A 22,986-nucleotide genomic window follows, 5' to 3' on the forward strand; every position below is an offset into this window, starting at 1 on the left:
AGAGAACTATTAAAGAAAATAGAAATTATGAGAGAGTGGAATTGGGGGTATGTAACTATGTATCATAGAGGAATTGGTTGACAATAAAGAAGAATAAAATTCATTAAACAAATTCCATCAACATTCCACTACTAGTACACCAAATCTGATAGATCATGTCAAAAAGATTCCATGTAAACCAAGTGATGATCCCATCGATAAAACATGTTCTGCTCCACAAATCAATTAATCCCCATGAACTGTGTACCGTTCCCACTTCTTTGTCGGGTCGTATATCTGCACCAATTATTTAAGGAAACAAAACAAACAAAAATAAGATTACTCGAAATCAGATCAAGAGTTTGACATTCTACAAGACACTATTATTATCAGCTAAGAAAAGGTAGTAGTTTACCTCCCATCTGGAAGCAGGGAAGATATGCTTGTTCTTCTCGTACCAATGCCTCTCCACCACTTTCCCCGCATGCGACTTCCCACCACAACCAAGCACACATTTTTTACTTATCAAACTACTTTCTTCTCCTATACAAACTAGTTAACTACAAATAAGGGTGAAACATGCGTACCTCGTCTTTCTCGATCGTTGCATCAGCAATTGTTCTCACGTCTTCATGCACATCAAAGTGAAACAGCTGTTGTTCAGAACCACATTGCACGATCAGTCTCAGCTGCGATTTTCTATATAAAACTTCACAAGAATTTAGAAAACATTGTCAACAAGGCATTACCGGGCCACTCTTCCCCCTAGCTTTGTTAATGATCAGCTCGTAGAAACTGTGTTGCTGCATTTGCAAATAAACACCAAAACACAACATCCCTTCTCATGTTATCTTCAAGTTCTAGACAGTCAAGTGAAAATAACTCGATTAGTGTTAAAGGGTTCTCACATGTGGGATTATAAGATCTTCCTTTACGTAAAGCAAATTCTCAACTGATGCCGTCCTAATCTCCCTGAAGTCAGGGGCAAGCTGCTGCTGAACAGCCCTTAGAAAATTCCCAATTGGGTCACCCTTTCGGACCTGTCAAAGGATATAATCATAGTGGTAAAGAATAAGACCTAATAAGCTCAAACAGCAAGACAGAGGTGTAGCATGTGCTTGCCTGGATAACCCGTCTATGCCCGGTCCCATCCCAGTAACTATAAGTAATTTGAAGAGGCTCGTCTGGAAAAAGACAATACTTGTTAGAGAATCTTTCTTGAATAAAAGCATTACTACTGAAACTAGAAGCAACTGAAAAATGGGACAACTTTTAATCTGCTCTTGTTCGCGAGTCCACTGCTTCTTTAGCCTTTCACGTTCCGCTTGTTCCTCCGCCTCTCGCTCACTGAAATAACAACCTCAGAACACCACAGCTTAAGTTAAGACTTGCTGAAAAAAAACAGACAATGAAAATAGATGTAAACAAGGGAGATCACCTGTCAGGCAGAAAATTGGTTTCCACTGAGGGGTCCTTGCCAAGTTTTCCGTAGCGCAAGTTCCCAGAACTCTCTGCATAGATGATACAAGTTACCAAACATGAAAACTCAAGAAGACGAGATAATATGAGAACTTAAATTCATGTGCCAGCAAGTAAGTTGCAACTCAAAAGCTCCAATAACCAAATTAAAACTCCAAAACTACAATTATAGAACTAATGTCTCTCTAACATGGTTTTAATTTAATAACGAGAGCAAGCATCCTAACAAGACGACAATTCACACTTACTGTTTTCACCATCATCATCATCATCACTGCCATCTTCAAGATCTTCAGCAAAAGATAAGCGAGAGCTTCCCTTCAACTTTCTCTTCTTGCTACGCTTCTGTTGCTGAAGCTCCTCTTCCCTGAGTAGAAACAAAGTCGATGAAGCTTGATCTCATTTAAAAAAAAAAGAATGAAGGGTAGAAAGAAAACTCACTCTTGGAGTAGCTTGAGCAATTTCTCCTTCTCTTCTTCCTCGAACTTATTACGAATATTAACCCTCTACGGATACAATCAACACCACAATCAAGATGAATGTTCAAAGTGAATGCTAAGTGAAGATCATTACCTTCTCAACATATTCCTCTCTTGTAACTAAACCGACTGTCTCCTTCTTGAAAGCAGTGTCAAGAATCTAAAGAAAGAATCAAGAAAACATTTTGGATTCAGTGCCCCAATCAGTGGAAATTCGTTTGACCTAATTTTCTAAATCGCCACGGTAAATTGAGAGTTGTAATCATGCAAAACCCTAAACATTGCCGGAAGCTCTCAATTCACAAGTTCCAAGAAGGGATCAAACCACAGAATCAACCTAGAAATCTGGAAAATGTCTAATTACAGTGGATCTTAGGAGGAGGAGGAGAAGAGAAAGGGAACCTCGCAGGAGCTGGAGCCGAATTGGAGAAGACCTGATTGCTCCTGGCCCGAAGCAGTCTTGCTCTTCAGCTCCTGGATCTTACGCCGCTCAGCCTCTCTTTGCTTCTGCAGCCGCCGTATCCTCACTCCGTCTTGAGACGTGCCCACGTACCCGTCCCCCATACCCGACATCTTCTTCCTCTTTCGTCCGAATGTAATTCACGATGCACTTTCCCAGTTCTCAGGTTGAATTAGAGCCTTTTTGTGCAAAATAGTTTTGGGCTTCTTTTGTTGCTAAAAAAAACTATTTTGGGCTTCTATAGATGGGCCTTAAAAATTACATCATCAGGCTATGTACTTCACTTGTTTTAAGCAAAAGGAAAGCCTTCCTTTAGTTGGGAGCTGTATTTCTTTTATTAAGGTGGGTAATGTTTGTTTCTTTCAAATTTTGCATTTTTGATTATACATTTTTCTAAGAAATACAACTAAAATAACTTTCAATGTAAAATACCAAATTTAGGAATTGCGATGTTTGTTTTTCTTCATTTTATTTGTTTAAATTATTACATGTACGAATTGATATGCTATCCCAATTGTATATACATGACGAGTTTGTATTTCATTTTTATTTTTGTTTAGGCTGATATAGATTCTACATGAACTCTAATTGTACGTTTTGTGTTACCACAGGAGAATGCAATATATTTGCTAATATTAACAATTTTAAATTTTGATATTCCTAACAAAAGTTGTAGGGTCGCCTCATATATTTCTAAATGCACGAATTATGTCAAGAATTATTACAGAAAATACAACAAAATTATTTTTATAAATACATATGTATTTACTACTATAATTTTTTAGTGGAACATACAAGTCTCTCTCATTTTTATTGAACCAGTTTCACACTCCCTAAACCCAATACAAATTTTCGTTTTTCTTTTCTTACCCTTTTGTGTTTTCACCCACTTTTCTATTATTCTGTATAATTTTGTTTTTGCTAGAATTTGAAACCCAAATCTCATCGTATAAAAATATCGTGAACATTTTTGGTAAACCAATAGACTAAGAAACTTCCACTATGAGCAGCCTATTTGCTTACTTGTCTTCTTTTTTTTTTTTTTTTTTTTTTGCAATAGAGAAAATGGGAAGACATGCAGACCAAAGACTAAAAACGTTTGAAGGGCGAATTAGTGGACCTGGTTCCTCACTTCCTCAGTACTGCGCCTCCTTTCTTGTTGCAATTAATTAATGTAATTGCTTACAAGTTTTGGTAAGAAGTGGTTAGCATACGAGACAAAATGACAATATTATGAAAAATTATTCTATTATCAACGGAGCCGGTTCTAGGCATAGTGAAATAAAACATTGGTTTTAGATTCATAAAAAACCAAGTTAAAAAAATATAAACAAATGCTTTCAATTTGTTTTAATTTTTTTTTACTATTTTTAATGTTAAATTGTCTAAGGTTCTCAAAATCGATTCTGATTATAAATGTATTGAAAAAATGAACACTAAATGTAACAAAAACAAATATTTTTAATAATATTTACTGCATTATCTCAGTAAAACTTATAATATATATTGATATAATAATTTACATTTCCAATTGTGTATAAGTTTTATATTGCAGTTATTGATTACACAAAAACTTAATTACATAATTTTAGTTGTGCAATGATACCAAAGGAAGCCCAAATGAAACTAGTAGTGCGGGTGTGTGTGTATAACGAAGGGAACGTGAAAGCAGCAACTCTCGAAATTGTAACAAAAAGCGTACCGGAACCGGTTTAAGTCAAAGTCCCCTGGGAAGGCGACGAAGTTTCGTGAGCTGTCTGTCTGTCATCTGGGCGAGAGGGAAAAAGAGTTGGGAACCCCTCAGCCTCAGATCTCCTTCTCCTCCTCCTCTCTCATTTTTTGAATTTTCTTTGTGCGAGCGATCCTCTTTCTTCATCAATCCATCTTCCTAACTCTTTCTTTTGTTAGCAAACAGCAATTCAAAATCCCCGATTTCGTTTTGTTACCTCCGCCGCGACTGATTCTCATCGGGGGGGCTCTGTTTGACTAGAATTCTCTTCCGATTCGGTAGAGAAAATTTTGATTAAGATGGAGTCGGACAATGGGAAGGGGTTGATACTAGCAGTGGCGTCTAGTGTTTTCATTGGTTCCAGCTTCATCTTGAAGAAGAAAGGTCTCAAGCGAGCTGCTGCTAATGGCACCCGTGCTGGTAATAAAATACTTACCCCCAATCCCAATTATAGACTAATCACATGTGATGATGATGATGCAGGGTATGGCGGTTATACTTACTTATTAGAGCCTCTTTGGTGGGCAGGCATGATCACTAGTGAGTTTTTGTTTTTTTGTTTTTTTATCTCTCTCTATTAGTTTTAAAGAAAGATTATGTATTGTGTTTAGTGATTGTTGGAGAAGCTGCAAACTTTGTCGCCTACATATACGCACCCGCTGTTCTCGTCACACCCCTTGGTGCTTTAAGTATTATCATCAGGTCTCTCTATCTATCTATCTCTTTACTTCTTTCTTTTTGTGTGTGTTTTTCTCTGACTAACACTCTCTTTCTTTTTCTGCTCATTCCTTAGTGCTATTCTGGCACATTTCCTGTTAAAAGAAAAGCTTAAAAAAATGGGGGTTCTTGGGTGTGTTTCTTGCATCGTCGGCTCTGTTGTTATTGTCATTCACGCACCTAAGGAGCAGACTCCTAACTCCGTCCAGGAGATTTGGAATCTCGCTACTCAGCCTGGTACCTTTCTCTCTATTGCATTTTTATGCCTTCTCTGCAGCTTGTTTTATCTGAGATATTCTTTTTTTTTCTTTTCACAGCTTTTCTAGTTTACGTAGCCATAACCATGTCCATTGTCCTTGCTTTGATTCTTCACTTCGAGCCTCTCTGCGGCCAATCCAACATTCTTGTTTATATCGGTATCTGTTCCTTAATGGGTGCTCTCACTGTAAGTTTTGCTTCTTCTGAGCTCTATTTCCTTTTTTTTTTCTTTTTCTTGTTTGTTTGTGTGTAAGTTTTGCCATGTTTTCAAACAAAGGTTATGAGCATAAAGGCGATTGGAATTGCTATAAAGTTAACGATGGAGGGAGTGAGCCAGATTGGGTATCCACAGACATGGCTTTTTCTCATGGTTGCTGTTACCTGTGTCGTTACCCAATTGATTTATCTGAACAAGGTAAGCTTTGATAAGAATAGAACAGTTAATGCCATCAGTAGATCATCAATCAATTATACTATACCTGTGCTGACTTGTTCTTTGGCAGGCTTTGGATACATTCAATGCAGCAATTGTTTCCCCAGTGTACTATGTAATGTTCACAACCCTCACTATTGTTGCTAGTGCCATCATGTTCAAGGTTGGTTTTTTAACTACCAACAGCAATTCTGTTTCAAAAATCGGTTTATAAACATTGCGTCAATTGCTTCTGACAGGACTGGTCTGGGCAAGACGCAGCTAGCGTAGCCTCTGAGTTATGTGGATTCATCACTGTGCTCACTGGCACAATGATACTTCATGGGACCAGGGAAGAGGAACAACAAGCTTCTTCTTCTGGTAAGAAAAAAAACAAAAATAAATAAGCGTCTTGATTAATACGCCCGTCAGTCATATAACAGTTTCTTCTGGTGGCATTGAAGGCAATGCAGATTTGGTATTTGGATCTTCAGAATCAGTACGATGGTACGAGTCAAGAAAGAGCACGAACGAAGAACATCTGATAAGCCTGTACAGCCCTGAATACTAGGAACAAGGTGGCCGATCCCTAGACTCACTCCCAATATAGATTTGAAATGCGGCAAGAAGAAGCCTCGTGGACTGATGATGTTGTCGTAGCTTTGTATTATTTTTGTGGTCGTCTCTTCTCTGTACAGACAAAAAGTTTGTCTAATTGAAACTCGGAACACATTCTTTAGTTTTGAGCTATGTATCAGTTCAAAGTATACACACAGACACAGTACAGGTTCTTCGTTGTATTCTCTTATTTGGACCTTCGTCCCAATATATGTATCTTCACTTTTTTGTAGGATAAAATATTTTCTTTGATTGTACTTGAACTGAAAGAAACAAAAAAGTGGACGCACAAGAACCAAGCAATGCAAGAAGTTAAAGAGGGAGAGACTGAAGACAAAAACAGTTAGGAGAGACCATAAATAAAGGTTTTGTTTGGACTTCGATCAAAGACAGATATTCAGCGGCTGAGCTCATCTCTAAGAATTTGTTGTTGGGTGTTGATATCTCTTTCTTCTCTGTGTCTCATTACTCACTGGGGTCATTTTTGTTTTAACTTTTTTGTAATGTTATGGAATATAATGGGCAAATCTCTCAAATTGTCATTTTAAAGTTTTTGTCACAAAAATAGCACCAAAAAAGAAAATGACTAAAGTAACCTTCTTTTATTTTGAATATTTTGAAAATTTTAATATTTATTTTTTTAAATTTGAAACTTTATCCCCAAAACCACATTGTTAACTTAAAAAAGTTAAGTTATTAATCTTTAATAAAATATATTTTGGTCATTTTCTTTATGAAATGTTATTTTTATGACAAAAAATTAAAATAGTTATCATTGGGAATTTCTCCGATATAATTCATCCTTGGTTTTATGTTTCTAAAAGTTTTTCTTAGGGGTGTTCAATCCGGATATCGGTTCGGTTTCGGTTCGGTTTCGGTTCGGTATTTCGGTTAGTAAAATATAACTACCATTCTAAATCCATATTTACCTCGGTTCGGTTCGGTTTATATACCGTCGGTTTTCGGTTTATTCGGTTTTATACCAAAAAACATAATTATTTAGTTTGAGATCATATTATATGAATTTTAGAGTCATATTGTCAACATAGTCATTTATTAAAAATACTAGGGTTGGTCCGCGCTACGCGCGGAATTTGGATTACGTGTCCTTTCCATTTGAACAGAATTGTAAAAGCATTGTTTTTAGGTATTGTCTAGTTTCATGTCGTGTTGATTGTTTCTGTATGGAATAGTTGAAAGAGGTGGTGACTTCAAGTTGTTACACATGTAATATTTTCGAACGTATGTCGGCTGTATTTTATAGGGAGATCAGAGACACTGGGCTATTACTTTAGTTAATGTGGTCTTCAGGTCTTGTATGGACTTGTAAATTGCATGTAACGTTTTTGAGTAGTCGGATATATTGTTGGAGCAATTTGTTTTTGGTTTTGTTATGTATGTATTTGCTTAGCAATATCTTATTGACCAAACAATCAATGAGTTTTACATTATTTTAGTGCAGCATACTCTTGTCTAATAGGGTATTTATATGGATATTTTTTTAAGAAAATTGCATATGTTTCTATTTGTAGTAATTTTTTGATCTATACTATTAAAGAATATAAAGTTAAATAGATTCGTAGTAAAACGATACTCAAATTTTGATCATGAAAGAAACTTCATCTTCCTTATATAATCTTACTTTATCCCAAACATGTTTATAGTTTATAGACAGCTTTCATGTTCCTCAATTCATGCAAGTTTGATAAAAAGAAGAGAGCGATATAGTGATAACAATGGAAGAAGTAGAGTGAGGTTCTCTGCTTTAAGTTTTGTACCTTTAACTTCAAAATCTTAAACTCAATGCTAATTGATTCTTATTTTTGGTCTCAGCAGAATCAGAATGGCTCGGGCTGGTGGTCAAAGGAGAAGACGGATAGACTTAAAACATAAATGGAACACAAACAATATAAGAAGCAAAAAAGTGACTGCTAACTTTTCCGTAAAAGTATTTGTTTTGTTGTTGGTTTATTTAAAGATGTTCAGTAGTGAACTTCCCCTAAAAACAAAACAGAACAAAAGAAATACCAAAATAAGTAAATCAAAATGAAAACCTATAATTTAGTAGTTCTAACAGATTCCATCCACAAAACAACCCACTTTTTAAAAAGGAACCATCAAACCAAAACTATTCGTCCAAATCTAAGTTCATTCCTGCAAAACATTTCCTAAAGAGAGAGAGAGAGTAATGTTTTTTCTTCCGTCAAGTGTTTATTTATAAGGCTTTATTAGCAAAATATAGAGTAATGTCTAAGTTCGCTAGTTCCGTCTACTATGTTCTGATTGCGAAAAATAATATGCACGTTTTTGTGAATAAACATTGATTAATCTAAAGTTACAGTAAAAAATTATTTTAACATGATTTATATGTATAAAATAACTTATATTTAAAATAAATGATAGTCTAATAAATCAGGAAAAAATACAGTAACATTCTCTAAAAATAAATAATTTATACATTAAAAAACCAATGTTTAAAAAAAATCTAAAATTAATGTGTAAATTTTATCTTACAACACGTAATTGGTTATTTGATATATATATATATTGTTTATTTAGTCTTCAAATATAATAACAGAAAATATTCAGTCATGTATTTTATTTAAATATTAATAACTAATACTATATTTTCATTATGTTTTTAAACAAATTATTTCCTGTTACTGCAAATCATATATTCATTTTTGCAATTGCAATATTTAAATCACTAATTTTAAAATAAAATATGTTAAAAAAACTAAAACTAAATTCAAAAATATATACATATTATAAATAATCAATATTTTGAGTGTTAAACCTAGGCGAGGTGTGATTAAGGTTGCATTTCTATTCATTTTCCATTTGATAGTCAGAAAAGCAGGAAAAAAAAGCGATTTGCATATACTTCCAATTTCCAAAAGAAAAATAAACTAATATGTTCTAACTGTTATGTGGTCCGTTTTCACAACTTCATACACCACAAATACAATCAACGTCAAGACTATTACTGTTATGTGTTCCTAAACCTTATTTTTTATTTAATTAAATTTTTGATTGCGAGTTTTATCTCCCACCACAGACATCTGTGTCGAACGGCGGCCGTGGAGACATGCCGGTCTATCTCCTCACTTCTCATAAACTTATGCTGCTCTTTTATGTTTAGAAGCTTCCCTTCTTTTGAATATATTTTCTCGAACTGTATGACTATGTAAGTTTTAGATTTGTAATCTTATTTCTCTCATTATAATATAGAACACTCTTAAAAACAAATGACACTACATTTTACTATCATAAACCAATAGCTATTTCCTTAACACACACAAACACATAACAGTTCCTAAGATAAGAGATTTAACCATTTTCAAAAAGTCAGTCACTCGCTTCATTAGTTTAAATTCAAAGCTACCTTCTTTTTCTTGTTCTTCTTGCACTCTTTGTTCAACATCACAAATAATTTAGCCAATCCGAACTTTTTCCTCTTCCCATTGACCCTCTTATATTTTTCCTTCCCTTCACCATTTCTTTCTTCCACATTAGTCTTTCAAAGAATCTGACCCAAGGACACTCTCCCGTTCATCATGATCGCTGACTCATCCGCAAGAAGTAGCTTCCTGCTCAGTATCTGCCCAATAGACATTGCTGGTTTCAAGACAGTAACTGAAGACGCTGTCCCGTCTCCATTCATCATCATATCCAGACCGTTTTCATCCATCAGAACTGTCTCTCTCATGTTCTTGTACTTGCCCTTGTAAGATGATGATGATCTCCTCCTACGTCTGACCACTGCCATTGTGTGTCTTCTTCTTCTGCTTTCATTTTTGCAGAGTTCACTCTCTCCAGACCTTCCTCAATCGTCCTCCTGTTGCTTTTAATCTCTTGAGCCATTTCTTCTATCTTCTCAAGAATCTCCTCCTGCAACATCTTTCTTGTTCTTCTTCTCCTGGTGACATCTTTGATTTCAGCTATTGCAACTGCTTCAGCCGCTCTAGCAGCTTCCTTCATCTTCATAGCAGTGACCAAACGCATCTCAGCAGCTTTGATATTGCTCCTCGTCCGTTCGATCTCACACACAGCTTTGATATTGCTCCTCGTCCTCGTATTGCTTTCTCTCCAGCTCATGAGGACACACTCCTTGTTCCTCCAATGGCCCTGAATACATATGTCTGAACCTACTTTCTTCTAAATCCTATCTGAAACCTGCTGTAACCCGTTAAACAATAACAGTTCCACTATAGAAGACGATATGTTCAGAGACTATATATGCGGTGACTTTCCACCAAGAAGCTTCAGCCTCTGTCACATGAAGCCTTATCTTAGCCTCTTCCAATGCAGTCTGCATCTCTTTTATCTCATATTTTTGTCTTGTCACCATGAGCTCGTGTAGCCTTCTCTCTAGCTCATAAGGTCATACTCCTTGTTGTTTCACCAATGGTCCTGAACAAAAACATAGTTTCTTCTAAATCTTTACTCTTCTCTGAAAATTCCTGTAAACAGTTTCACAATAACAATGTGTGACAAAGAATCAAAATCAATAATTGCTTGAATCTCAAGGGCTTTAATGTCTAGTACTTTACCATAAGCTTGGAAGCTCAAACTCGGGTTGAGCTTATGCTTCAAACTGATTCCTTTCTCCTCCCGAATTTTTTTTCCTTTCCTTAAACATGTAATGTATATAAAGACCTTCATATCCAGTGATGAACAAAATCACCCTTTTTTGCAGTTATAAAGACAAAATGAGAGACAAATAAATTTTTATACAATGATCGATCCTGCAATGAGACTAAATTCAACTCACAATTAGCATTCTGATTCATCAATCGATTCAGGTCAAACTTTATATAATACACACTAAACCTAACCTATCAATAAGCTATAACAAATGGTAACGAAGTTACCGGAATTGATGGTCCTTCACGCCCAACTCCATGCCGATCATCCTCCAAGAAATTTCTGACCGTCCTCGAATCACAGTCTCTCACATGGCTTCTCGCCATAGCTTTTGTCGTCACTTTGAGGTAAACAACCGAGACATGGCTCTCCGTTGAGACAGACACCTGATCCGTATGCAATCGGCTCTCATTCCTACACCGCCATCCACCTGAGAATTCAAAAGGCTCTGGGGATTCAAACTCTAATGAGAAGAGAAAGATGAATATATGGATACAAATTCACCTATAATTAGTTGCAGATTCACCGGCTGGAAGAAAGGGAGATGCAGTGAATCAGAAATCGTGGAATGAGTGGGAAGATGGAGTTAATTGGGAAGTTAATCTGAATTATTGAAACAACCGAGTACCGTAACCGTCCTGGTTTCCATAGAAGGTGAGACGATCGAAGCTTGACACAGAGATTCACGACGTTTCGTCTCTCTTGAAACTCCATTGTTGCTTTGGATGGCCAGAGATCGAAGAAGACTATTAACCCTAATTTTCGATATCGCCTTCGGCTAAGAGGATCGTCTCTCTAACATGTTGAATTTTACAAAACTTAATAACATAAAAGAGTCCAATAAGAGTGTAGCATAAAGCCCATAAAGAACTAACACCAAAGAAGCAATCTCGGCCATGGACGGTGTCAAGTTCATATTAAACGCAAGCCCATCTGACGTGTTTTAATCAAATGTTGTGATTGGAGAAATTTAATAAGTGACGTGGACAGGCTATAATCTCTCCATATCTGGTTTTTAGTATTGTGACTAGAGACATTCCCGGGCTACGCCCGGGTTATTTTCCTATATTTTAATTGAATTTCGATTACTTCATAATTTATATCTGAATGTAAATATATATTTTATAGACTGAATACAATATATACTATAACAAACTCATATTATTAATTGCTAAATTTATTAATTTACTGATGTCTGAAACCCTTAATAATATAACATGCATATATATATATATATATTGGCTTTACCTTTTTTTTAAAAGTATGTATGTGCGTTATATATATGTGTTAGATTTATATGAGTCGTCGAACTTCTAAGAGTATCTTTAATGTAAATTTCTTTTTTTTTCTTTTTAAAATGTAGTAAAAATGAGTATGGAGTTAAAATATTATAATCCTACTCTATTTTTTACTCCATAATAAAATAATGAACAAACAAAAGTAGATTACTTTATCTATGGAGTTAACTTTATTTTGGAGTAACAAATAAAGTAAGGTTAGAAAGTGTTTTAATCCATAATTAGTTTTACTTAATTTTGCTGGAAAAAAATGGAGTGAAGTTAGAAATGCTCTAATGCCAGATCAAAATAATCTATTGGCAATTTTCTTTACATCCATCCATGTAGGAATGTTAAAATGGAAAAATCAATAAATCTGAACGCACTCCATTTAAGACTCAACCCATTCAAAATTCATACCGGTAGATTCATTTTAAAATTGATATGTCAGAGACTTTTTCGTTTAAAGATGAAATTTATTTTGATTGTATAAAAATATTATTAAAAATTAATTCAACCAATAAAAAATATAATATTTTGAATAAAGAGAACATCTTTATTATTAAATAAAACAAAAATCTTAAAACACCAAGTAATTGAAACAGAATGAGTATAATATTACTCTAGACTATAGTTCATTTTAGAGCTTATAAATATATGTTTAGGAAAAGGGCTAATTAAAAAACATTTTAGAACAGAAAATGGCATTTTCTATTTATGTATAGTAATTGATCACAGACTGAAAATCATGTTTACCCATGACTCCTGTTCTAGAGAAAACGTCATTCCGTTCACGCTTTCAAATTGCTTTTCCGCCCAATTATTATATAGTCAAAATCTTAAGCCGCAAATACAAAGAATGAGTTGGTATATTCAACAATGAGAGATTCAGGATCGCTGCCCAAAATCACACGCTTAAATTGTGCTGTACAAAAATATGATTGATTTATTTACTTTGAAAAGTAATTGACAAATATAAAATTATGAAAGTGAAGTTGATTCATTCTTCAAGATATTTGGAACAGACATTTTAAAGGCCGTGAACTTATGTAAACTCAAAACTGGTGTTCTCAACCATCAAAATTAACTGGTAGTAGTGCAGACCTTTGATGATATAGTCCGTAGAATATGTTTCGGCCAATAAGGTTAGAGATTCTCTCTCTCTGTCTCATGTGCAAACTCCTCTGTTTTGGTTTATATATCAATAGTTGAACAAAAAAAGGTGTATGTAACTATATATACATTCATCTTAACAGATTCCAATAGACCATATCAATCTCCTGCTAAGTGCGAACACAGTAAACATCAGTTCGTATGTTATGCGATTTTATGTGAAAATGTTAGATTGATTGTATTGACAGAGGCAAATGCGGTTAACTTACTTGAGCCCAGGAGAAAGGCTAATGAAACATGAAAATTGAATAAGTATACAGAGACAACTGCAGTGAGAAGCAGTGCCACTGAAGTCTAATAAACCTACATACAAATTGACAGAGGTTAAACCCCATATACAAAAGTGACTACTACTTAAGGGAATATGCTGGCGAATGAACATGCATTTACCAGTTAATTACCTTTACAGTATTCTCTGCATATTTCATCACCACTGACACGACAATGCCACTGAGAAACAAACATGGGAGTAATGTTTTAATGTGTTAGGAACACATAAACTGAGATAAAGAGTTAAGAGAAGAATTTGGCCTTAAAAGCAGCTTTTACCTGAAAGTGTGGTTAAGAATCATCAGAACTGTGATCAATGAGTAGCCATGGAAGGATCTCCTGAAAATGATAAACCGACCCCTTTAATACCTGAGCAGATGCGACATAGGGGGATAATAATGCAGCAACCCAATAATAATGAGCTCTCTGATACCAACACTATAAATAAGTGGCAGTTTCTTGAATTATTTTACATGAAGCTTGAGGGAATTGGTTACTGAATACGTACAGAAATAAGAAGATGAGTTTTGTCTTAACTTATTTGCGATGGCATCGAAATCTGGATCACTATAGCAACAACACTAAAAGCCATCCCAAAGACATACAACAATAAGTTCTGTACTTTTATATTCTTTATAGGCCTCTTATTATAATAGCCTGCAAAATTGAAAAGCATACCACTTATAATCTCTATGAATCAAAGTTATATGATGGACTGATCATATTCTACTGCTATGAATAACATATATCAGTACTTTCACAACAAAAGTAAAAAAAAAACAGGGCTAGATTTAAGTATTTTAAGGAAGAAGACGTAATAATCTTACTTCTGTATACACTCCAGGGAAATCACTTGAAAGAGCCATAATCTACAAACGACGATAAACAATCACATGCATTAGTGTAGATGTAGAAGAAGCTTCACAACTCTTAGTAGGTATTAGGATGCTAAGATCTATACGAAGCTAATGTCTGAAGTACACAATTAGAATAGCAAACGTAATATTTAATATGAGACTATGTAGTGGAAAAATCAGCAGAGACTAACCATCGAATATTTGAAAAGAGTTACTCAATCCCATGTTGATAGCAGTCACTATAAGAATAGAGGAAAAATGTTAGGGGAAAACTTTGACTTCAACTAAGCAGTGGTGCACTGAGAACACAGTAGGATGTCCAGTGAGCTTCGCTCAACCTGTTAGAGAAGTAAGTAAGCAAACTGAATAAAAAGAGCCTCTTCACAATTGACATCCATAAATTTGTGTTTAGGACAACTATTCATTGGAAGCTATGAAATCCATTTGGCTGACAAATCAATTACCTTAAGGATCTGAAATTCCAAAAACTACGCTTTTAGAGTTGTTTCTTCTTTGAAAATGTTTCAGGAGAAGAAATGAAAGAAGACTTTCATTATCCCGTTATTTCCATGGCATCTCCGTTGTCACCATCGAGCTCTGGCTCCAAATATTTGAAGGTCTCATCTTGTGATCCAGTAGACGACCATTCCGGCACCGATCTGCAGTAATACAAAGCCAGAGTTTCTGGTGGAGAGGGGAGACTTTCCGTTGGGTTTCATTGCCATAGCTCCAGCTTCTTCAATGGAGGTTAGTGTTTCTGGGTGGATTAAAGTATAGCCGGAGGTTTTATACAGATGGAGAAACAAAGCAAAGCGAAACGAACTCATAAAGTCGATAGTAATGAATACAATTAATTGTTAAGAGATGGGTCGATAACTGAAATTTCATGAAGCTGAAACGGAGAAGACGAAGTATGTTCGAGTTCTATAGTGTGTCAATTTGGGCTACTACAAATAGATTCAGCCCACACGAACCCACTGGTTTTCATTTTGACAGAAGAAACAATGACATGTCAAAAAGAAAACATCTGATTGGTGGATTATTTTAATGGATGTGGCATGCTTCTCCTTGCACCATATTTGGCTTTTAGTATTGTGACTAGGGATTAACCCGGGCTACGCCCGGGATTTTTATTTTTATTTTTAATTTAAGTTGTTAAATTATTTATATTTAGGTTATGATATATGTTTATATAAATATTAATATGCATGTCATAATTAAAATTTATGTTTAAATTTTAACACATTAAGTTAACATATTTTTTACTATTTAAATATTTTTTGGAATTTTATTGGCTATCCAGTTATCATATTTAGCAAAACTATATGTTGAGTGTTGGAATAAATGTTTTAGATATTTAATCAAACTGCAGAGTATTTTCGGATCGACCACATGCTCAACAATCGATCGATCTGTAAAAAGATGCTCGATCTCCTTAGCCATGTAAGTACAATTTTAGCAAAAATATCTTTGATTTTTAAATATTAAGTATATAACTATTCTTTTGAATATCGTGTTTTTGAATTGTATTTTCTGATTAAATCATTGTATTATAATGTTTATGTAAATATTTTTTTGTGATGTTTGAATTTGTGTTGTTCGTATACTTAACCTAGATGATATTGATGTTTAACAATTAATTATTTTCTGGTAATAGAAAATAATGATATATCAAAATGTATCTAATACTTATTAAATGATAGTATAATGTAAATTACATCCATTATTTGAAAATACCATTTGTTGTTTTTATTTTATTTTTAAATCGGAAATTATTTTTATTTAAAAACATTATTCATATATAATATAATAGTTTAAGTTTGGAAGATTTATATATATATATATAAATTATTTCTATTTTTTTTAAAATAATTTAAGATATTATATATTGAGTAACCGAATAAAAGCTGAATTTCTTATCTTGTAATCAAATATTTATATTTTTGTCTTCATGTTATACTCACCAATCCATCATTGATATCTATAACTCAGTATGTTTTAAAAAAATTAGTTTTAAGTAATAAACAAATTTAATAAATTAAATTCATCACCTATAATGTTCTGTAAACTATATTTGAAAACTCTCTAAAATTGTATTTTAAGCATAATATTACTATTATTTAATTTAAGTTATTTTAAGCATAATATATGCTAAACCAACTTAAATTATATTTACAATAGGACCATCCTAAACCGGTTAATAAACCAAAAACAATACTAAACTAACATGAACCAATACCTGATTCGTCGAGAAAGGAAGTGTTTCGGGATAAACGCTTGAATGATTATTAACAGTAATGGTTTGATCATGAAAGAGTTAGTATGAATATTAACAATAAAATTATGGATTAGATTAATTTAAATTTGTAAGAATACCTTTGAGTCTATGAAAAGCAATTTAATTACCATGAATAAGTTTGCTTTTGGAAGTTGCGGGTTTCCCAACAATGAATCCATCAAACAAAAAGTTCGTTGTTATAAAAAATCTCCTTTAAGGTCATTAAAGGTTTTTGGGACGGCAAGAGTTGATGGTGGAACCATTTTTTTGCTCGAGTGCTTTGAAGTTTTCCTTGATAGTGTGAGGTTGATGTTGATGGAATAATGAGTTTTATAGGGACTTTCTTGATGTAAAACTATACATTTTTTTTTTGTTTAATGTGGTATTTCCATTTTTATGTAGTTTACTACCATTTTAAGATAGATGTACATTTTAAGATAGATGTTTAAATTTTAATGTACTTTTTCTATTTTTTAAAATGTTTATTTCCATTTCTTATATTTTTATTTACATAATATCTATATTTTATATTTTAAAATAGATATTTAAATCTTAATGTACATTTTCCATTTTTTTAAATTGTGTATTTACTTATATTATATATTTTACATTTTAAGATAGATGTTTAGTGCTTCATGAACTTTTTCCATTTTAAAAAAAAAATTGTGTATTTACTTATTATTATATATATAATTCATATATTATATATTTACATTATTTACTTATTATTTATTTTCCTGTATATGTATTTCCATTTCTTGTACTTGTTATTTACTTAATGTCTCTATTTTATATTTTAAGATAGATGTTTAAATTTTAATGTATGTTTTCCATTTTTTTAAATTGTATATTTCCATTTGTTATACTTTCTATTTACGTAATATATATATTTTAAATTTTAAGATATATTTTGAAATCTTAATTTAATGTTCCATTTTTTAAATTGGGGATTTACTTATATTATATATTTACTTAATATTTATTTTTCTTTATATTGTGTATTTCTATTTCTTATACTTTCTATTTACTAAAAATTTTATAATTTTGGATAGATTTACATTTTAAGATATATGTTTAAATACTAATGTAATTTTTCCATTTTTTCAAATTGTGTATTTCCTTTTCTTATACTTTCTATTTGCATAATATCTATATTTTACATTTTAAGATAGATGTTTAAATCTTAATATACTTTTTCCATTGTTTTTAAGTTGTGTATTTCTGTTTCTTATACTTTCTATTTACTTAATATCTATATTTTACATTTTAAGATAGATGTTTAATATTTAATGTACTCTTTCCATTTTTTTTAAATTGTGCATTTACTTATTATTGTATATATAATTCGTATATTAATATATTTATAATGTTTAATTATTATTTATTTTTCTATATATTGAGTATTTCTCTTTCTTATACTTTATATTTAGTTAATATCTATATTTTATATTTAAGTCTTAATGTATTTTTCTATTTTTAATGTAAAACGGTAATATTTAATAGAAGAACTTGGACAAATAGTCAAATAGTTATATTTATGTTTTTTTTATTTTTTTATAAAATGGTAATGTTACATTATGGAGATAAGCCGTTTTTTCTATTTTTCTAGTGTAAAATGGTAATCTTACATATGTTTAATGTAGTATTTTTATTTTTTATGTTGTATGTTTACATATTATTTATTATTTTCAAAATTATAAATAATGTTTTTTTTTACAAAATAGTAATGTTACATTATGGAGATAAGTCGTCTTTTTTTAGTGAAAAATGATAATCTTACATATGTTTAATGTAGTTTTTTTCATTTTTTATGTTGTATGTTTACATATTATTTTTTTAAAATAAAAATGTAAAATGGTAATCGTACATATGTTTAATGTAGTATTTGCATTTTTTTATGTTGTATGTTTACATATATTTATTATTTTCCAAATTATGTATAATGTTTTTTGTTTTTTATAAAACGGTAATGTTACATTATGGAGATAAGCCGTCTTTTTTTCAAGTGAAAAATGATAATCTTACATATGTTTAATGTAGTTTTTCCATTTTTTTTTATGCTGTATGTTTACATATTATTTATAATTTTCGAAAATTAGTAATATTAAAATGTAAAACTATATTTTATGCCACGTGTCATCTTTCGGGAGAAGTTTTTTTTGCTGATGTGGACGCTCTATGGAGCCTCAAAAGGTCCCTTTTATTAGTAAGGATATGACATGTTCAAATAAATGAACAAAAAAGTAAAAATGCTTCTACCATTAAATAAAATAATCAAATCTATAACTAAAATCAAAGCTTGAAATTTTGAAAATAAAAATATGAAATAAAACAGAAATATGAAAGAAAAGTTTTTTCACTCTTCCCTATTTATTGTTCATTAAAATCATGATTTTTCAATTGAACACGAAACTCTGTTTGTTTACAGATAAGAAAAAAGTTGTAAAAATTTTCCATTAATTATTGTCCATCAAATTTATAATCTTCATATTAATTTAATGAAGACTAAAATAAAGCAAAAAGATTAAAAGAAGACTTAAAAAATAAGATGTCTGAATTGCGATGTATTGTTATTTAATTATAGTTCAAGTATTTTACAAATTAAGGCTCTTTATTACTATAAAATTATAGTAATGGTTATTAACACAAATTTAACTTATGTAACAAATAGATTTTCATGTATTGTTATAAAATAGATACATATTTACGTGTTTCTACTTTTAATCGGTTTTGTTCGGTTTATTCGGTTTAATCGGTTATATACCAAACCATATCCAAATCCTACGGTTTTTATAAAATTATATCCATTCGGTTTATATGGTATATACCAAAACCAAACCATATTATCTATTTCGGTTCGGTTCGGTTCGGTACGGTTCGGTTTTACCATATTGAACAGCCCTTCTCCTCGTCCAGCTATGAGACAGTGAGAGCTTAACATATAAGCTTATTGGTTGGTTGAGATGGTAGTTTTTCTTCTTCTTTTTTTTTGCGAAAGAGATGGTAGCCTTAGTATTTTTTTTTTCCGTGTTATTGTAAGTTTTTATTTGGTTGATCAAAGCTAATATTAAATAAATTTATAACTATTATTATAAATCTATAATATTTAAAAGCTGTTATATTATTATTATTTCAGTCTTGTACAATATTTTCATATCCAAATCAGACTTGTAGCCGAACCGATGGATCCGTTTACTCGTATATAAGTGCGGGTAGGATATAATAAAACGAACATGGTAAAAATATCTTAAAATAATATTAATCTTTTTGAGACAAATGTTTTATTATTAGAAATCTATAGTAATACTCCACTATGGCAAGGTTAGAAGATATAAAACAATGGCAAGTTATGCTGTAAGTTAAATACATTTATACGTATAACAAAATATTGTATATTAGATGTATAGATAGGCGACATGATTGAAAGAGAATGTAGGTTTAAATAAATAATTGATATAATTGTGGTGTCTTAGATGTTTATGTTATACGTGTATTCTCTGAAATAATTTATGTTATTGTTATATGTATGCCGACTTTAGGGGATAATGGAAATATAATAAAAGGAAAATGTCACATGCTGTTATAATATATATGGGAAGACCAAAAAATAATTAAAAAAAAGGATCCCAACAACTTTTTTAAGTAGATTTATTAAAACTCCTCTTCTTTTAATAGTATTGATTTTGTAAAATTATTGACATTCAAAACACTAAAGTAAAAGTCAGAGAAAAATTAATACATTTTGTCATTTTCTTTTAAAATTCTTGGGTGTAAATTCATTTTTAAAGTTAAAACAATATTGGTTTTGTAATATATTCACACATTCAACAACCCTTCTCAACCAACCCTACCCATATAGTAGGCATCTGTAATGGCCAAACTCTGCATAGCCAGCCTTCATGTATGGTAACAAATTAAAAATGGATTTGATTCCCAACTTTCAGATTTTTGTTGCTTCTTATATATATATTTAGATTACATTCTAAGCAAATAGAATGTATAGAATACAAGAGATGGGGAAGAAAACAGGAATCATACTAGTATTGTTTACTCTTCATCTACTCATATCCTTCGCCCTCTCTGAGTATTACTCAGAAACTCTTCCATTCTCACCAAAACAACAGGTCGTCACCAATCTCCACTTCTTCTTTCACGACACTCTCTCCGGACGAGACCCATCAGCGGTCCTCATCGCCAAACCCCATCTCACCGCAGAGAACAGCTCTTCTCCCACACCGTTCGGCTCTCTTCTCGCCATCGACGACCCTCTCACCCTCGGACCTGATCCCAAGTCCGAGAAGATCGGGAACGTCAGAGGGATGTACGTCTCTTCCGGAAAACATGTCCCCACGTTGACCATGTACGTCGACTTCGGCTTCACCTCCGGTCTGTTTAACGGCAGCTCCTTCACCGTGTTTTCTAGGAATACGATAACGGAGAAGGAGAGGGAACTTGCGGTTGTGGGTGGTCGAGGAAGATTTAGGATGGCTACAGGAGTTGCTCAACTTAATACATACTCGGTTAACTTAATCAACGGTGATGCCGTTGTCGAGTACAATGTCACTCTCTATCATTATTAACGAATGAAAATGCATGTAATACAAATAATTCGGTTCCATAAAAATGTTGGATGCTTTCACTTTATTTAATAGAATATTAACAAACCAACAAAAAAAAAGTGGCTTTTTTCAGAAAGTACATAAGAACATTTATAAATTAATCCTCGATAAATTAATAATTATATATATATATATATATATATATATATATATATATATATATATATCTTTTAATCTTAATACTTATTAAATAAGACTTTCGACTTATATGATTTTTAATCATTTGTATTATATCATAACAAAATTTATAAACCATTGATCACAAAATTTGAATCTGAGACTTTTAACAGTTTTAGTAATTTATATTCGTTTTTTAAAATTCAAAATATAACATATAAAGAAAATTTTAAATTTTTATTATATGGTTAATATATGGTTGTTTAATTTATTTTAATAGTTTAAAATTAAAAAAATATAATATATGATACACTTATTTTTATCAAATTTTTATTATTCAAAATCATTAATTGTCATATATACTTTAGCCACATTAGACAATTCTGTAATTTTATTTTAAGGAAATAATAAAGCACATTAATATTGTATTTATGGTTAGTTTAATAAAAAGCTTAATATATATTTAGATGGACCAACATATTTCTCTAAAGATTCTAAGAATCATTGTAGTGATAACATGTGGCTACAAAAAAAAATGTTGTAATGCTTATCGATTAATATATTAGAGATCATTATTTAATTCAAACAACTACTATACTTTTAGGTGAACCATTACGCCACCACATTGTTGACTTTGTCACATCATTTTCTTCATTGGTTTGGTTGAACCAACTTGGACCGTTATCAGTAATGCGTAGTGAAATATAAATTGTGCCCTATAAAAAGTCTTGTTTCCATCGCATTTGGAACTCAATTTACTTGCACAAGTTAAAACATCAGAAGAAAAAGGGAACAACTATGAAGATGGCAAAAGCAGAAGTATCAAGATTGTTGTTTCTGTTGGTAACGATAATACCACTGGCTGCTCAAGGTTCCAGATTGTACAGCTGGGCTAATCAGCTGGAGGAATCTGGTAAGGACAAGGTAACCAACCTTCAGTTCTATTTCCACGACACTTTGAGCGGCAAGAATCCCACCGCCGTTAAGGTAGCTCAGGCCGCCGACTCTGACAAATCTCCAACGCTGTTCGGCTCTGTGTTCATGGTCGACGATGCTCTCACCGAGACCGCCGATCCCAAATCCAAGCTCGTGGGCAGGGCCCAAGGCCTTTACGGTTCTTCATGTAACATGCATATATATTGTTTCTCTTTCATATGATAAACCGGACCGGTTGGGAATAACCGGTTTAAAATGAACCAATTTTAATGGGATTTTATCTTTAATTGGACAGGTAAAGAAGAGTTAGGACTGCTAATGGCGATGAGCTTCTGTTTCGAGGACGGTCCGTACAAGGATAGCACCATAAGCATGATCGGGAAGAATTCTGCGATGAACCCAGTTCGAGAAATGCCAATCGTGGGCGGCACTGGAATGTTCAGGATGGCTCGTGGCTACGCCATTGCTCAGACCCATTGGTTCGACCCCAAGACCGGTGATGCCATCGTTGGCTATAACGTTACCATTGTTCATTAGAAAAAAGTTTTTGTTTCACCTATATAATACTGCGCGATACCTATACTATATGTAACATGTATCACTTGAGATAAATAAAATATGTACTTTTCCATTAATGTAATAGTATACCTTTATAAAGTCAAAGTAGAAGATAAATGATAC

The 22,986-nt window shown here is 32.4% G+C and overlaps 4 protein-coding genes, 1 long non-coding RNA gene and 1 pseudogene across 7 annotated transcripts; 3 read left to right on the forward strand and 3 right to left on the reverse strand.

Moving 5' to 3' along the window:
- Positions 1-2: 2 nt before the first annotated feature.
- Positions 3-2,589, reverse strand: LOC103842554 (protein XAP5 CIRCADIAN TIMEKEEPER). Its single transcript, XM_009119189.3, has 12 exons — positions 2,340-2,589; positions 2,032-2,097; positions 1,900-1,964; positions 1,707-1,825; positions 1,418-1,490; positions 1,250-1,326; positions 1,102-1,163; positions 888-1,019; positions 729-782; positions 567-632; positions 395-469; positions 3-276 (listed from the first exon to the last, which is right to left on the reverse strand). Exons 1-12 carry the CDS (start codon positions 2,508-2,510, stop codon positions 226-228), a joined length of 1,011 nt encoding a protein of 336 aa, XP_009117437.1. The 5' UTR covers positions 2,511-2,589; the 3' UTR covers positions 3-225.
- A 1,424-nt stretch (positions 2,590-4,013) lies between these two features.
- On the forward strand, positions 4,014-6,388 carry LOC103842555 (probable magnesium transporter NIPA6). Of its 2 annotated transcripts, none has more exons than XM_018655040.2 (9): positions 4,014-4,546; positions 4,610-4,666; positions 4,738-4,828; positions 4,920-5,080; positions 5,161-5,288; positions 5,379-5,516; positions 5,605-5,697; positions 5,774-5,894; positions 5,987-6,388. In XM_018655040.2, the coding sequence occupies exons 1-9, from the start codon at positions 4,426-4,428 to the stop codon at positions 6,082-6,084; spliced, it is 1,008 nt and encodes a 335-aa protein (XP_018510556.2). In that variant the 5' UTR covers positions 4,014-4,425; the 3' UTR covers positions 6,085-6,388. The 2 variants fall into 2 exon arrangements, with proteins under 2 accessions (XP_018510556.2, XP_009117438.2); XM_009119190.3 differs by having other exon boundaries at positions 4,029-4,546; positions 5,978-6,388.
- A 2,981-nt stretch (positions 6,389-9,369) lies between these two features.
- Positions 9,370-11,566, reverse strand: LOC103842770 (annotated as a pseudogene).
- A 279-nt stretch (positions 11,567-11,845) lies between these two features.
- On the reverse strand, positions 11,846-15,465 carry LOC103842556. 2 transcript variants are annotated; one of them, XR_627994.3, is made up of 7 exons: positions 14,820-15,465; positions 14,547-14,693; positions 14,326-14,367; positions 13,778-14,155; positions 13,630-13,678; positions 13,438-13,531; positions 11,846-13,335 (listed from the first exon to the last, which is right to left on the reverse strand). It is a non-coding gene; the product is annotated as an uncharacterized LOC103842556 (long non-coding RNA). The 2 variants fall into 2 exon arrangements; XR_627993.3 differs by having other exon boundaries at positions 11,846-13,531; positions 14,820-15,464.
- A 4,892-nt stretch (positions 15,466-20,357) lies between these two features.
- On the forward strand, positions 20,358-21,320 carry LOC103842557 (dirigent protein 4). The gene has a single exon (XM_009119191.3). The coding sequence runs from the start codon at positions 20,629-20,631 to the stop codon at positions 21,211-21,213; it is 585 nt and encodes a 194-aa protein (XP_009117439.1). The 5' UTR covers positions 20,358-20,628; the 3' UTR covers positions 21,214-21,320.
- Positions 21,321-22,110: 790 nt separating this feature from the next.
- On the forward strand, positions 22,111-22,940 carry LOC103842558 (dirigent protein 23). The gene is made up of 2 exons (XM_009119192.2): positions 22,111-22,492; positions 22,601-22,940. Exons 1-2 carry the CDS (start codon positions 22,168-22,170, stop codon positions 22,840-22,842), a joined length of 567 nt encoding a protein of 188 aa, XP_009117440.1. The 5' UTR covers positions 22,111-22,167; the 3' UTR covers positions 22,843-22,940.
- The last annotated feature ends 46 nt before the right edge of the window (positions 22,941-22,986 follow it).

The sequence above is a fragment of the Brassica rapa genome, chromosome A09, assembly GCF_000309985.2.
Source record: "Brassica rapa cultivar Chiifu-401-42 chromosome A09, CAAS_Brap_v3.01, whole genome shotgun sequence".
Taxonomy (NCBI): domain Eukaryota; kingdom Viridiplantae; phylum Streptophyta; class Magnoliopsida; order Brassicales; family Brassicaceae; genus Brassica; species Brassica rapa.

What these genes read in the sequence shown, in the direction of transcription:
- LOC103842554 (XM_009119189.3), bottom strand. Translation starts at nt 2,510, where the DNA reads ATGTCGGGTATGGGGGACGGGTACGTGGGCACGTCTCAAGACGGAGTG. An exon ending in ACCAATTTTCTGCCTGACAG is followed by an intron (nt 1,327 to 1,417) that starts GTGATCTCCCTT and finishes TTGTTATTTCAG; the next exon opens with TGAGCGAGAGGCGGAGGAAC. An exon ending in CAACGATCGAGAAAGACGAG is followed by an intron (nt 470 to 566) that starts GTACGCATGTTT and finishes TGTGGTGGGAAG; the next exon opens with TCGCATGCGGGGAAAGTGGT.
- LOC103842558 (XM_009119192.2), top strand. Translation starts at nt 22,168, where the DNA reads ATGAAGATGGCAAAAGCAGAAGTATCAAGATTGTTGTTTCTGTTGGTA. An exon ending in AGGCCTTTACGGTTCTTCAT is followed by an intron (nt 22,493 to 22,600) that starts GTAACATGCATA and finishes TTAATTGGACAG; the next exon opens with GTAAAGAAGAGTTAGGACTG.
- LOC103842557 (XM_009119191.3), top strand. Translation starts at nt 20,629, where the DNA reads ATGTATAGAATACAAGAGATGGGGAAGAAAACAGGAATCATACTAGTA.
- LOC103842555 (XM_009119190.3), top strand. Translation starts at nt 4,426, where the DNA reads ATGGAGTCGGACAATGGGAAGGGGTTGATACTAGCAGTGGCGTCTAGT. An exon ending in GCTTTAAGTATTATCATCAG is followed by an intron (nt 4,829 to 4,919) that starts GTCTCTCTATCT and finishes CTCATTCCTTAG; the next exon opens with TGCTATTCTGGCACATTTCC. An exon ending in CTAGTGCCATCATGTTCAAG is followed by an intron (nt 5,698 to 5,773) that starts GTTGGTTTTTTA and finishes TGCTTCTGACAG; the next exon opens with GACTGGTCTGGGCAAGACGC.